Source organism: Alosa pseudoharengus, unplaced genomic scaffold (genome assembly GCF_046254945.1).
Source record: "Alosa pseudoharengus isolate Yale_2024_CS ecotype anadromous, Long Island Sound unplaced genomic scaffold, YU_APseudo_1.1 YU_APseudo_1.1_scf_4, whole genome shotgun sequence".
NCBI lineage: Eukaryota > Metazoa > Chordata > Actinopteri > Clupeiformes > Clupeidae > Alosa > Alosa pseudoharengus.
Window position 1 is genome coordinate 39,335,723 of NW_027468774.1, and position 14,100 is coordinate 39,349,822.

General features: G+C 42.2%; 1 protein-coding gene across 4 annotated transcripts; it reads right to left on the reverse strand.

Moving 5' to 3' along the window:
- Window positions 1-209: 209 nt before the first annotated feature.
- Window positions 210-13,565, reverse strand: pdxdc1 (pyridoxal-dependent decarboxylase domain containing 1). 4 transcript variants are annotated; one of them, XM_076266238.1, is made up of 24 exons: window positions 13,362-13,565; window positions 12,469-12,545; window positions 12,020-12,088; window positions 11,691-11,765; window positions 10,829-10,975; window positions 10,095-10,284; window positions 9,846-9,914; window positions 9,670-9,748; window positions 9,483-9,567; window positions 9,165-9,213; window positions 8,912-9,013; window positions 8,592-8,717; window positions 8,414-8,464; window positions 7,495-7,539; window positions 5,883-5,943; window positions 5,487-5,557; window positions 5,159-5,264; window positions 4,427-4,598; window positions 4,015-4,133; window positions 3,007-3,128; window positions 2,798-2,890; window positions 2,335-2,431; window positions 2,079-2,171; window positions 210-675 (listed from the first exon to the last, which is right to left on the reverse strand). In XM_076266238.1, the coding sequence occupies exons 1-24, from the start codon at window positions 13,380-13,382 to the stop codon at window positions 449-451; spliced, it is 2,346 nt and encodes a 781-aa protein (XP_076122353.1). In that variant the 5' UTR covers window positions 13,383-13,565; the 3' UTR covers window positions 210-448. The 4 variants fall into 4 exon arrangements, with proteins under 4 accessions (XP_076122353.1, XP_076122352.1, XP_076122355.1 ...); XM_076266237.1 differs by having other exon boundaries at window positions 10,829-10,978; window positions 13,362-13,564; XM_076266240.1 differs by lacking the exon at window positions 7,495-7,539 and having other exon boundaries at window positions 13,362-13,564.
- Between the last annotated feature and the right edge of the window lie 535 nt (window positions 13,566-14,100).

The following is a 14,100-nucleotide window of genomic DNA, read 5'->3' on the forward strand; positions in this document are numbered from 1 at the left end:
ATTACCGACAGAAGTTTTTTTATTTTTTGTAGATCCCTTTCTAAATGTGTCCTTCTAGCTAAGACAACATAGTGGTGTGAGTGGTTCATGGTGTGAATATAATTCTCTCTCTCTCTCTCTCTCTCTCTCTCTCTCTCTCTCTCTCTCTCTCTCTCTCTCTCTCTCTCTCTCTCTCTCTCTCTCTCTCTCTCTCTCTCTCTCTCTCTCTCTCTCTCTCTCTCTCTCTCTCTCTCTCTCTCTCTCTCTCTCTCTCTCTCTCTCTCTCTCTCTCTCAAATATCTGTTAATTTTCTTTGTTTGCATATCAGCAAAATGAGTTCATGTGAATTTGGCTCCAGGTATTAAGGTGATGATCTATGTCTATGCTAACTCTAATTCTCCATTTGTGGGTCCAAAGGGGACCTACACAACTTGTAGGCCTTGGTGCTTCTTTCCAGTTTCATAATGTTTTATCTGATGGAGTCCACCTCTGACTCCTGTCCGTCTGGCTGGCGTTGGACTTCGGGCAAAGAAGAATCGGAGGTGGCGAGTTCTTCCTGAGGAGGTTCTGTTACCCCTTCCTCTGAGGCAGGGGGCATTGGGGTAGTTTCTCGGGGCATCTCCTCTGCTTGACCCACTGAACTAGTTTCGCTGTAGGTGTCTGAGCCAGCTGCTGATCGCCTGAATAACTTTTGTCCTGTGGATTGAACATCAGAGAGGAATTAGTGCAAGAAGCTCACCTGCAAACAGTGTGGTCTCAAGGCCTTCCAGGAGGTGGAAAATCCTATTAATCAATATCATGACTTTCCTGTTTGCGCAATTAAATTAGCTTGAAGTTGAAAATGACTCAATAAGCTATCTACTGTTTAAAATCATCCAAGGGCAATGCTAATGTAGATTTCTATCATGAAATGTACATAAAATGTTAACAATCCAATAGTCACCCATTGTTATGTTAAAGGTCAAATGTCAGGTTAACAACTTAATTCATGTTAGTTAATGTGAAGATAAATCAGTGAAGACATACATATTTTTAAAATTACTACTCTAAATGCTCTACGAGAACATCTACAGTCATTTCAAACCAGCATTGCAAAACACAAATGAGTGACATCATAAAAGGTTGTCCATATAGAAATATGTAGAGTTTTGAGGCAGAGGACATCCAAAAAAGTATTTTGTATTAATCTTAATAACAAATGTCAAGTCAAGTCAAGTCAGTTTTATTTTTAAAGCGCATTTAACATGCACAGAGTGCAACCCAAAGCGCTCCACAAACAAGACACATAACAAAAAGACAAAAGATGCTGGGTGGAGCGGCGTAGTCGCCAGCGTGCCCGTGACATCAAGACATGACATTTCATCACCTTTCTATACTTTGCATCACATTGCATGCATACTGTAGCTACATGAATCACAGCTAAGATCCTTGGTTGCTATGAAGGCCAGTCGTTCTAAATGGATGGTTGCTATGGCCAAAGGCCAGTTATCTCTGCCGTTGTCAAGCGGGCATATCCTAACCTTATCTTATTTGAAAAATCTCTATTTTACTTAGCCTACTTCCATACAGTGAGTCCCATTAAGAAGTGGCCACTTCATTCGTGCTTACCGTGACTAACCGTCACAGCAGCATTATTAAATTAATCTGTCACCATATGCCTACGTTTGCAAAGAAAACATTTTAATTTGATTCAAATGTAACCTGACAACTGCTCTTTTAAATAATTTCTTTCCTTTTATGATGATCACTCAGTTCTGTTTAAAATGTGATCTTGACAAAAATGGCTGTAAATGTTGTCGTAGTGCATTTAAAGTAATAATTTTAAAAATATGTACATCTTCACTGATTTATCTACACAATAACTAACATTAATTAAACATTTTGTTAACCTGACATTTGCCCTTTAAGAATGTTAATGCCCCCCCTCAACCCCTTGGCTAGGTTTTGGCAAGTTTGGCTCGGAGCTGTACAATTACACTTTAATTCTACAAGGCATTTTACTTTAGAAGAACATTAAGAGAAAGGTGATTTAAAGATCATGTTAGTGAAACTATTGAACATATTAGTTTGATTGAAAAAGAAGAGGTGATATGCTGTACCAGGCAGGCGTTTGCCAGTTGATGTGGGGGTGTCAGGTGTGGTCCCTGTCTGAGTTTTCATTGCGTAAGTGGATTCTGTGGAGTCCAGGGAACCTTTGGAGGAGGACACATACCGTGAGAAACAGCCACATTACCAAGAAAACACAAACAGAAATGGGGGAGAAGCTAGAACAGAATAAGCAAGCAGTAATTTTAAGCTTCATGTGAAAGAAAATCATTTTGGGGCAAAAACATGACATGAAAAGATCATCACTACCTGCAACTAAGCTGAACGTTTGGCCTTTGATGGACATCTGAGTGGGAGAGAACCAGTTGAGCACAGAGCCTACCAGGGGAATCTGCCTCAGGACTCCCTAAGGATGGGCCAAGAAAGACCATAACTAACAACAATGGAAAAGACATACACCAGCAAACAGGCTTGGACTACTCAGGAACAAGAATTATTATATGAGCAGTGTATATATTTTGTTGATTTGACACTAAAGGAGGTGGTATGCTCCTTCGTGCACATTTGCGCGCATCGAAGACGTGCGTCATTGATGCACGGTCACAATTGTTGGGAGGCACACAACACACTCCGCATGCTGCGTTGATGACGCAATTCTCGCCACACGCTGCATGCAGGACACAGACGCAGGACTATACCAGGCCTATAACACAAACACACGTACAGCTAACACAACCATATGTTAATTGCATAAGCACCACAAAACACACACCTCCTCCATGAGTTTTTCTTCATTAGCTTTCTGTAGTTGTGCCTCAGCCTCCAAGATGCCTTTTCGCACAACCTCAGTCATGTTCTCTAGCAACTAGAACAACAAAAGGATTATTTATATATATATATATATATAAGATTACCACTTATAACAACATAGTCCAAAATCTTTTGAGATGTTAGGGCTCCATTAAAACTGAGCTAGCATACCTTGCCGCTTTCTTCAAGGTCCCTCCCAGTTGCTGCAATGGTTTGCACCAGCTCTGCCACATCAAGATCCTCAGTCGCCAACCCCACGTATATGCAGTTAGTCTCATCACCAAACTCTGGACCTGGGTGGTGCAAGAAGGATGACATTGCATTTCAAGTAGGGCCGCACAATTAATATTTTTTAAATCAAAATTGCAATTTGAACTAATGGAATTAATAAAGGCTGCAATTAATAATGCAGCTTGCAACTCTGTCCTTGCAAAATCTTGTCACATCTATTACTTTTATACAGTAATTTCCTGTGTATTAGCCACATTGTGTATAAGCCACAGGACAGTGTTTTATGGAAGTTAAAAAAACGAAACCATATTAATACCATATTAACTGCCCTGTGTATTAACCTCATAGCTGAAGACATTTTGCAAAATCAATGTATAAGCGGTGGCTAATAGTTGGGAAATTACGGTATTCATGTCATCCTCCTTGTGTGACAGACAGTGAAGCTCACCTAGGAGTGCAGGAGCGCTGTGCTTCTCATGCACCAGGCATGCTCACCAATCACAAGTGGCCCAACTTAAAGCGAAATTTAGAATACTGAACTAATGCTTTACTTTCAATAACTACAGTATATTACAAATCAAATCGCAATCACAATATCTCTCAGAAAAATGGCAATATTTCCCCCAGGTCGTGCAGCCCTTATTTCTAGTGTGAGAACACACTAGCACTGGATGATCTGTGAAAGCAGATTTAGATATGAGTCTCTGGAGGCGTCAACAGACACACCAGCAAACCCAAAAAAGAAATGATGACCTTTTGTGTGACACTAAAAGTTCTCTTGATCACATTTTATTATGTAATGAAGTCAAGTCATAGAGCACATTTATTTATAGAGCACATTTAACAGATTGTTTACCAAAGTGCTATATACAAGCCATTTGACGTGGCAGAATGATATAATTGTGTATGAATGATTAATTTAAGAAGCATTGTGTTGTGAAGTGTTACCAGTGGAGAAGGAGATGTCTGCGTCTAACTCCATTAGCTTCTTCAGCATGTCTCCATTGATCCTCTCCACATCCTGTTGCCTCTTGTTGTCGTCATCCTGCTCACACTGAGGCTCATACCTAGGAGAACAGACCATCCACATGGTCATTAAAAGATGTAATTACAACTTATTTAACAGGATTTTTTTGTGTGTCATTTTTAATATATATTGGATGGTTTAACATATATTGTGCTTATATTTCAAAATTGCTTTGTATGCTAAAACAATGCTTGTCCATGGGTGTGTACTTTAACAGAACAAGTCATGTAGATAAGGCAGCACAAAATGACTGAAGACTGACTAAGCTAGTTGTGATGAACAATTATCACAACAAAATACGCTTCTATGACCCCGTAACCCTTGACCTTTCACCTTATGGCACCCAGGCCCGGCCAGCTGAGGTCCTCTATGTAGGTAAGGGCGGCTTGGTGGTGGATCTCCTCCCTGAAGTCCTGCCTGAAGCGCAGCGTGCTGCTCAGAAGAGGCACCATGTCTGTCAGCTTCTCCACCAAAGCTTTGATGTCGGACTCCTGGGTCCCCAACACTGAAAGTGTTCAGATGACATTTCCATTTACACTCAGGCATTCACCTGGCCTGTAATTCAATGTGGCTACTGCAGAGTAATGAGCAGGAGATCAGTAGATAAAGATTTAAGTATGTTTTTTTTTATATATATATATCTTCATTCAGATAGGACAGCGATAAGAGACAAGTCTCGATTTTAACCCAGGTCCCTGTGGGCACATGGGCATAAATTTAGTATGGACGCTGCTGCCACTTATGCCCCAGTTCCCCCCTGAATATTATTTATTTATTTTATTTGTTTAAGTATATATTTTGGGCTTTTTGCCTTATATTTGAATAGGACAGTGAAGATTGACAGAGAGAGAGAGAGATGGAGTGGGACCGGGATATGACCGCAGGTCGGATTAGAACCTATATATATGCCGTATATGCCCCCCCGAATGTTATTTTTACATGGCACTCTTATGCACCACTGAAGAAGAAAAAAAGATTTTTAACAGTATTTATTTTCCTTAAAAAAAACAGCTTTCCCTGGATTTGGACGTTCACAGGGTCAGTTTGCATCCAACCTGTCCATACCTGCAGCAGTCATGAGTGGGTTGAAGCGGACACAGGTGCCCTCGTCCTCCAACTCTACCACGTCTACCCCACTGGACGGTACCTGCTGGGCCAACTCCTCTCCGAGCTGTACAGACACACACAGAGAATAAATGGTATTTGGACCTCTACCATGCTATTTGTCTATAAATCCCATGAACATGGTTTCATAAATATTATAGGGTTCTTGTTTTGTTTCATAGAACCTTTAGATATAAAATATCAACCAGAACCTCACAGGTTGAAGACAATATTTGTAAAAGTTTTGGCAGAACAGTGACATTATAAAATGTATAATTATGAAGCATACCCATCTGTTGAGAGCATCTTGGACTTCCTTTTCTCCAGGGAAATAGCCCTCCAGAGATCCACCACTGGATGCTAAATAGAAAAAAGCAATTGAGTAAAATTTAAACATACCTGGGGGGAAAACAAATGCTCAAATGCTTTAATTTCATTGGCTTAACAGTGCAATTAAATCTATAGGAAAGGCCTTATTAAGCCTGAGTAATTGCAAAAACAATTTATAAACATGTATAATGTTATGTCGTCCTATCTTTTTACATGGCTCACTACTAAAAAAGTGTGTATTTTTTTGCATTATTCCATTTGTTTCCAAGTAAACTGATTTCTGGCTGGCTTTCAGTCAATCTCATTAGCAGACACTGGGTGTAATGGCTGAGGTGGATCCAGCAGGTGGCCTCACCTGCACTGGTGTCCTGGGAGAACCTGAACACCACCACTGGAGAGTTCAGCTCATCCTCCACCTGGTGTACATGCAAGAGGGAGCACAACTTAATACTTGGGCAAAATCTGCACACTGGAAAGAGTATATGCACTTGATTTTTCAAGAGAGCAAGAGACATACAGTAACCGTCAGCATTGCCGTATGAGTTTGTGAGACAGGGATTTGTTAGAAATGCCTCAAGGTAATGTCATGGAGATGCTTTTTGTTTTCAGACTGGATTACAGGCCGTGCTTGTCTGTCTGGCCAAACACGTCTGCATGACCACTGTGTGGAGTGCCAGCTTGACTTAATCTCATGCAACGTTTAGGAAACAGAGTCCCTTGTTTAACAGTGCCAGGAGAGGACCTGCTGCATGCTGGTGTGTGCGCGCGCTAGCCCACTGTAATACACAACTGAGAAAGCTAATGCCCATGACTCTCATGCACAATGGACATTCCTGTGTTTTACACTCAAGTTGAAGGTCTGTTTCAGTAAAGAAGCTTTTAGGGGTTCAATAAAGCAATGGTGACATGTGACAATGACCCGAACACTCACCTGTATTAGTAATACTGAATGTAGTATTAACCAAGAATGTGTGATAAGAGAGGAAGAAAGCTGTGAGGAGAACCCTCACATCAAAGAGCTTATACTCGAAAACCCCAAACCCAAAGACATTCTCTTCCTGGTATTCTAGTTCACCATTATGTCAACAGCAAGGATAGCCTTTGGCTGTGCGTTATCTCCCTCGGAGGAATGTGTTAGTACTGTGCCAAAACCTTGAACAGGAATGTGCTCCTTCTCTCACAAAAGGCCAATTAAACAAATTCCCTGGGTGTTAAGGGGGTTAATTCACTTTGCTGTATTCGGTCTACAGAGGCTCCAAACCCATTTCAAACACAGTGAGGTCCATCCATGATGACCCAAGCAGTCATCAGTCTCTACGACGGTGGCATTGTCCAGATGATACGGCTAGCAACATGCCTGTGAACGCACATCGAGCCAACGGGGATGACAACAAAAACCATACAAACAAAAAAAATAAATAAATGAGTGCCTCAATCCCCTGTCACTTTAACTATGGGTGAATGAGTGGATATGGTGAGGAAGGGGGGGGGGGGCCTGTGGAACGAGGGGAAATGGAAATAAAGAAAGGGAGGGAAAGGTGGAGTGACTTGGGTAAGAGGTTTGGTCCCACCTACAATGGACAGAATGAGAGAGCCCAGGACATCCCGGAGAGAACTCCCAGCCAGCAGGGGGAGCCGTGAGTGAGACACCCCAGCCTGAAATCCAAGGCACCCAGGTTCTCACTACAGTGCGTTAGGGCAGAGGTTAGCGCCTGTCCGCAAAGGGCCGACAAGCAAGCAGGTTTGGTGCCTACCAAGCAGAGCGCACCTGATATACCTAAACAGTCTTTTGAGGACCACAATCAGTTGATTAAATCTAGGGAATCTAGTAAAGACAATCAGATGCACTCCTGAACACTTGGGCTCAAGTCCTGTAGACATGTCGGCCCTTTGCAGACAAGACTCCCAAACCTTTGCTTTAGTAGAAGGCTTGAACACAAGAGTCTAACAGATCATTGCAGTTTTACCATGGTCAAAGCCTCGAGGAGAGACACCTCATCATCAAGGACATCCTAATTGTGGGACAATATAAAAACATCTGTTTTCCAGATTATAGTGATGGAGATACAGTGCTATATCTCATCTTAGAGAGACTGAGGCTACCCTATGCAAGGCCATGTTATCCCATTAGATTTACATGATATGCAGAAATGTTTAGTATTTCTAATTAGTAAAGTAAATATAGTGCACTTTAGATTAGATTATTATACGGCTCTTCACAATGCAAGTAGAACGCTCCATTGACTTGAATGGGATTTCCCAAAGTTCTACGGTTCCTTATTTTCGTCTAAGGACCTAAGTCTATCAGCTGTGTTCTAAAGAACGTTTGATTCAAGTTCAGCGTGTGTTGCGAACTATTTGTTTCTCAGCAAAAGCCACAACGAAATGGTAACAAATAAATGTAAAGAGACATATCGTGGAGTTTATTTTTTCGTTTTGGCAAGTAGCCGTGTAATAAGTGGGACAATGTATAGAACGCCGGTCATTATTAGGAAAATAAGTCCCTTCAGGGCAAAGCAAAACCTCTCCGCTGGCGCGTCAGGGTCCGGTTCACCCTGTTGGGACTTATTTTCCCAATAATGACTGATGTTCTATACATTATCCCTTCCTTATTAATTTATTAATCCTTCAGTTTTCTAATATGTTTATGCGTTTCCTATCTGTACATACTACAAGCACTTCTCATGTATTTTTATGTAAGGTTCATGTTACTTTTAAATTTACAATTTAAATTTTGAAAATGTAAAAAAAAAAATAATAATCAGTCAAAAAAGTTCTTAAAGCCAATTAGGAAAAAAATGAACCATTTCAAAAAATACAACACACATCACGAAGCATGACAAAAGAACACCATAAACACATGCAGCAAATCATAAAAAAACTTACTGAGGTCTTGATTAAGGCCAGTGTCTTGAGATGCTCCAGCAGCTGTTGACTCTGCAGAAACACACAACTTGTTGACCCAACTCAGGACACCGACAGTACTGTTTTCCAGAGCATTGTGTTCTGGCTGTGTTTCCAGAGCATCATGTCCTAGTTAAACTCTGTCAGAAGGGAGACTTACGAGCTGCGTGGCGTTCTTAATCCTCTGTACTATCCCATCATGCCCCAAGTACTGCAGGGACAGCCAGAGGGGCAGGGCACGAAGCTTCTCCACTGGCTGACTGGAGGTCAGTCCCGCTGCCAGAGACTGCATGATGTGAAACAGCACCCCCACATGACATGGAGGTCAAACAACAGAGAGAAAATTGTGTTAGATCCGGCATGATCAAAATGTTAAACTAAATAAAAAGTGGGAACGTTGACAAACACTGCACGGAGAAATGTCTACAAAGCAGTTTCTAATTGCAATGTCTCAGGACATTTTTTATGTGCTTTGCTCACCAGAGCTGGGTCCTCATGTCTATAAAGTGTGACAGCTGGCACAGCAGGAAGTCCAAGCCATGGACCTGGAGTGAGGGTCATGCTGTCACTCTTGGTAGCTGCCTGGAGATGTAGAGAAATATAAATGACATTGGAGCGCATGAGGATAGCCACGCACACACACACACACACACACACAGAAAAAGAGAGATATGCAAACATTACAGTCAGTTTAAAGTGCTGACAATCACTATAACAAAGTCCTTGGACGCACCATAACTGGAGATGTGACTTGACCCAAGGCCAGAGTCGCCAAATTCACCCTGGAAGACACAAAGATAAGCTCAGCAGCCAAAACATATCAGAGATTATATTCAGACTATACCTAAATTCAGAGCATCCAGAACAATGAATAACCACTATATAGTTTTTCACTATATACTGCACTATGTAGTGAATGACTGGATGTCCCAAATGCAGGCTATGTCCACTACCCTTCAGAATTTAACTCTTGTGAGTGGAGAAAAGCAGTAGCAATACTGATCACTTGACCACTTCTGCTTATCTCTCACTCACTCATTCATTCACTCACCCCTCAACATGAAGCCATATGTTGTATTGGACACAGAGCTCTTTCAGGCGTCCCAGTTTATCTGTGTGTCCAGCCCCAGGCGTTCCTGAATGGGCAAAAAGGATATCAGATCAGTCTCGTGTGCTGAGAGGTGTGGCTGGATAAACCTGTCAAGAACAAGGACACCAGGAACATGGAGGAGTCTGACCTGCATTGGCTATCAACAGCAGAGGGACCTTCCCCATGTCGACATCTTCTTTAATAAGCTTGTCCAACAAGGCCACATCCTAGAATCAAATAAAAACGGATGTATTCATTCTCATCTAAAACATCTGTGGACTTAAGCATAGAACTTAAGTAAGAGGAGGGGAAAAGGCTTCTCACTATTTGATGCTGAGATCCAAACATGGTGTTACAGGGCACAGTGCAAAGGCTGGACAGAGGAAGCCCAAGCTGATAAGAGGAGGGGAAAAAAGTGGTTAAGACATATCATTGTGGCACACAACATTAAAGACACCAAGTCAAAGCGCATCACTGGAATTCAATTCAACCTGAACTGACTCTTCTTCTGTCCACACAAAATAACAGATCATGAAATGACGGAAACTGAAGCAAAGAGGTCTTTGTCCACACCTGGCTGCAGAGGTGCTGTCCCAGCCCCGACCTGCAGGCGGCGCTCTGATAGATGACCGGCTGTTTGGAGCTGAGCGCAGTGAACCCCTCTGTGGAATATTCTTCGTAGCGAGCGTTTATCACCAGGCGACAGACCTTCACCAGGCCCTCGCGGTCGTCTTCGTGGTAATACACAGAGCCATTCTCATACCTGCCAAGACACGGTCACTTAAAGGATCACCATGGTTCTGGACACAGTGCATGCACTTCCACTCTGTATTTTGTCAAGTGTGTGTTCACTGTGTGTAGACGACTATGCGGTCATGCATGGACACATACAGCAATAAAATCTTTTAAAAGCTCAGTCACTGCAACAGCTTTTTACTTCCTCATAGATTCTCAGAAAAACACCTGGTGAGTCAACTCAAATGAGAGCCAGAGACTGTCCTTCGCAATTGGACTGTACAGCAGCCCTGCAGTACAACTGTTCCCTACTGTGTGGACAGGAGACACTGTCCATTGTATAGAACTATACTTTCCTCTATTGTGCATAAACAGCACACAGGTATGATAGACGATAATTATTACAGCATATACCCCAAAACCACTTTCTAACAGCTTCAATGGATGAACTGAACTGGAATGAACTACAAAAAAATATGCCATATGTGATACAAGGTTCTAGTTCATTGCTTCCTGGTGTAACTTTCACAATGAAAGGAGAGGATAATATCTCACACTTCATGCTGACTAACCTGAACAGCCTGCACAGCCAGAGGGTGGTGTCAGACAGGATGCGTGTGGTCAGCTTGCGGAGTCGGTCACGGTCCAGCACTGAGATGTAGGCAGCTAGACTGTGCCCCAACAAGGCCATGTGACCCTGCTCCCCCACATACTGCATCCTGCTAGGGGTGGAACACACGCCAGTGGGGAGATAGATGAGCAATAGGGTTTACAACACAAATACAACAGTGCTGAGTACACAGGAGTTTGATTTCAACAAAACAGTTGGTAGAGAACTTAAAGACCAGACAAATCCGGCAAGTCTGTGTCACTTTGGATAAAAGCATCTGCTAAATACCATTCAACTTTAACTTTAACAGAAAATGGTGACGGAAAGAAACAAACATCATTGTAATTTTTTTGGATGAAGGTTTCATACACAAACAGGTGAGCATGACAATAACATGAGCCCAATTCCTATGCTGCAGCCTGTGCAGTTCCTCTTACGAAGGTGTGAGCAAGGCCACTGGAGAAGGCCACAAAAGAGATAATTTAAGTATATCTTGTTCCACAACAGGACCAAACTGTTATGATAATCTGTTCTCCCTATGGCAGACTGAATAACTAATTTGAAGTGAAGAGAGTATAAAGTAACCTTAAGATATTGTGGTTATAGATTTGACCGCATTTAAATGGGCATGAATACACTCAATGAGGATGCATGCTTCTGATGATCACTTTGATCACATGACAGTGACATCCTTCTTGTCTGTATCTTTCTTAGCCCTTGAAGCATTCCAAATCTACTGGAAGTTATTTGAAGCAGTGTTGAATCATATCTGTGTGACACTATCTGAATGAAATAGATGAAACATTTGATAGGACAAAACTTACCGATGACTCTGTTTGTCTTCGTCGTCATGCATTAGATTCTGCACCAGCTGAAGAATACTGGAAACATCCTGACCACTGGATGTTAAAGAAATACACAAGAGAGGAATATTTGTTTTACAAAGATGACAATTAATAATCATGTGTAATCATGTGATAGTGATCAACCTATTAGAAATCTAGCACCACCCACACTGTCTCAGAGAGTGTTCCGAAAGCCGGGTCTTCACCAATATAATTCAGTCCTTTGTGATTTCCAACATGTTTTACTCTTTGAACAATAAAATATATTTGTTACTTTTTGTGTCAATGAGTCTGACGGGCCCACTTACTCCCCCTGTAGTGGTCCTGGAATATCTCTCCAGCTGGGTCGCCGGTGACCTGAGTCTTCGTCTGCCTCCCTGTGAAAACACCATACCAGAACATGCTCAGTTCCTTACAGATATGATACTGTCTATGATACAGTAAAGTATGAGAATATTGCATGGTTTGATAATTATGATACTTTGAGAGGGAACTTCAACAGAAAGCCATCAACACACTCTGACATCTTCAGTGTGTAGAGGGGAGGGGGGGGGGGGGGTGGAATGGTTGGGGCCGGTCCAGTTGGGGTCCTAAGGTCTTTGCACTGATAAAAAAGTTTACAGCACCACTGATACTAGCACCCAAGTTAATGTACATTTAGCTATCCTGTTGGAGAAGCCAGTGCACTGGCTTTCACAAAAATGGTTAACGCAAACAATGGTGCATGTCTGAAACGCAAGATCGGCCCATGACTTACTTTTGACCATTTTCAAGAATCTTCATGGCATCGTTTAGATTTCGCCCCATCTCTGCTAGCATGGGGTCCACCATTGTCTAGGGAGAGAGTCTACATAAGAATTTCCCAACTCAAAGACACTTCACAGGTTTGAAATTAATTATTCAGATTAATTGGATTTTCAGGCAACATCCTGACAGTACAATTGTAGCCTATAGGTTTTCTGCCAGATTGTAGGTAGGCTAACCACTCCCCTTCTTGAATGACTGGTTGCCCTGGATCCTGGATGATGTCCGTCCTACTCCTTATAATAGGATGGCCTTTGCGAAGTTACAATAGTTTGGGTGTGGCTATTCTGTGACAAAATACCTGGAGTCTGACTCCAGGTGTCATATGACACTTTAAATGAAGTTAGCCTGAATATGCAAAAATGCTCAAACATGCAGGGTATTTTAATCTGACCAGTGTCCACGTGAAACGCAGCAGAATTGGGAGACTGCCGAGCTATTAGCTAAATTAAAATGCCCTTGCTCATTAAGAGCTAATGTAAAAACACACATCAGCACTGGCACGAGCTGGCCGGGTATCCGCGATCGACCGCATAAACTGATACGTCATTAGATGGCTATTGCTAGCTACAGTATCCCATGTTTAAATGAACAAGGTTTCCCACTTAGCATTAACGTGTCTTGATACTATTGAATAACAATGGAAATTGTTTCAAAATAACATTAGTCCAATTCACATTAACTGTCACAGAAACACGCTGTGTTTGGCAGGGAATTCCTGTTCGTCCTGCATTGCCTCCATGGAATGACAACCTAGCCTTGACAGCCCGTATCCTGCTTCTGCTGCTGCTGCTGCCGCCGCTAACGTTACCTTGGAGAAAATGACAGCCGCAATTGCATGATTACCTTATGAAGGGGCTGCTCCATGCTTTTCGAAACCAGCGAGCAGTGACTGTCTATATCCCTCCTGTAAGGCCTACAGTTAGGACCAGCGGACGTTTTCGAATTAACCACTTTGCCAATTATCTTCCGTATCTTAGTTACTTTGCTGTCCTTTCGCTGATCAGCAGTCTACTTCCTGGATGGGAGCCGCGTCGTATTCCACGCTGGCAGCGCTGACGTATGTCTACGCTCTCGCTCGCGCAGCAGCTAGAGATAAACACTGACAGGGGATCAGCAGTCACATTTTTGCCTTGAATGACTGGTAATGCGGTGACAGAGGGGTCCTGATTTCTGAGCAGTGTCATTTCAGGGCAGAAAATGACGGTTGATGGGCACACCTCACATGACATGAAAGCCTTGACCTGTCTGATGGAATTTCTGATCATAAGCTGAGAAACTCGCAGTTTAAGGCTACAGCCATGACAGTTTTTGACAGGGAAAAGTTCGTGTTCAAACCCAATACATGTACAAATATCCACTTTAACCAGTGATTTGAACCCATTATCAGTGTGAACAGCGATTCACTTAAATGTATGGGGTGATGCATCTTCAGGTTTATTGTGGCCTATTTGACAGTGTTTCAAAAGATGTATTGATCCGTAGGATAGTTCATAAAATAAACTAAACTGTCTGAACTGTCGAAACAGTGGGATTTTTTTTCAAGGTTTAAATCTCATTGGAATTTGTCACGACGTGGCACGCA

What these genes read in the sequence shown, in the direction of transcription:
- pdxdc1 (XM_076266237.1), bottom strand. Translation starts at nt 13,382, where the DNA reads ATGGAGCAGCCCCTTCATAAG. An exon ending in TGGAGCAGCCCCTTCATAAG is followed by an intron (nt 12,546 to 13,361) that starts GTAATCATGCAA and finishes CTCTCTCCCTAG; the next exon opens with ACAATGGTGGACCCCATGCT. An exon ending in GACAGCACCTCTGCAGCCAG is followed by an intron (nt 9,915 to 10,094) that starts GTGTGGACAAAG and finishes TCCTCTTATCAG; the next exon opens with CTTGGGCTTCCTCTGTCCAG.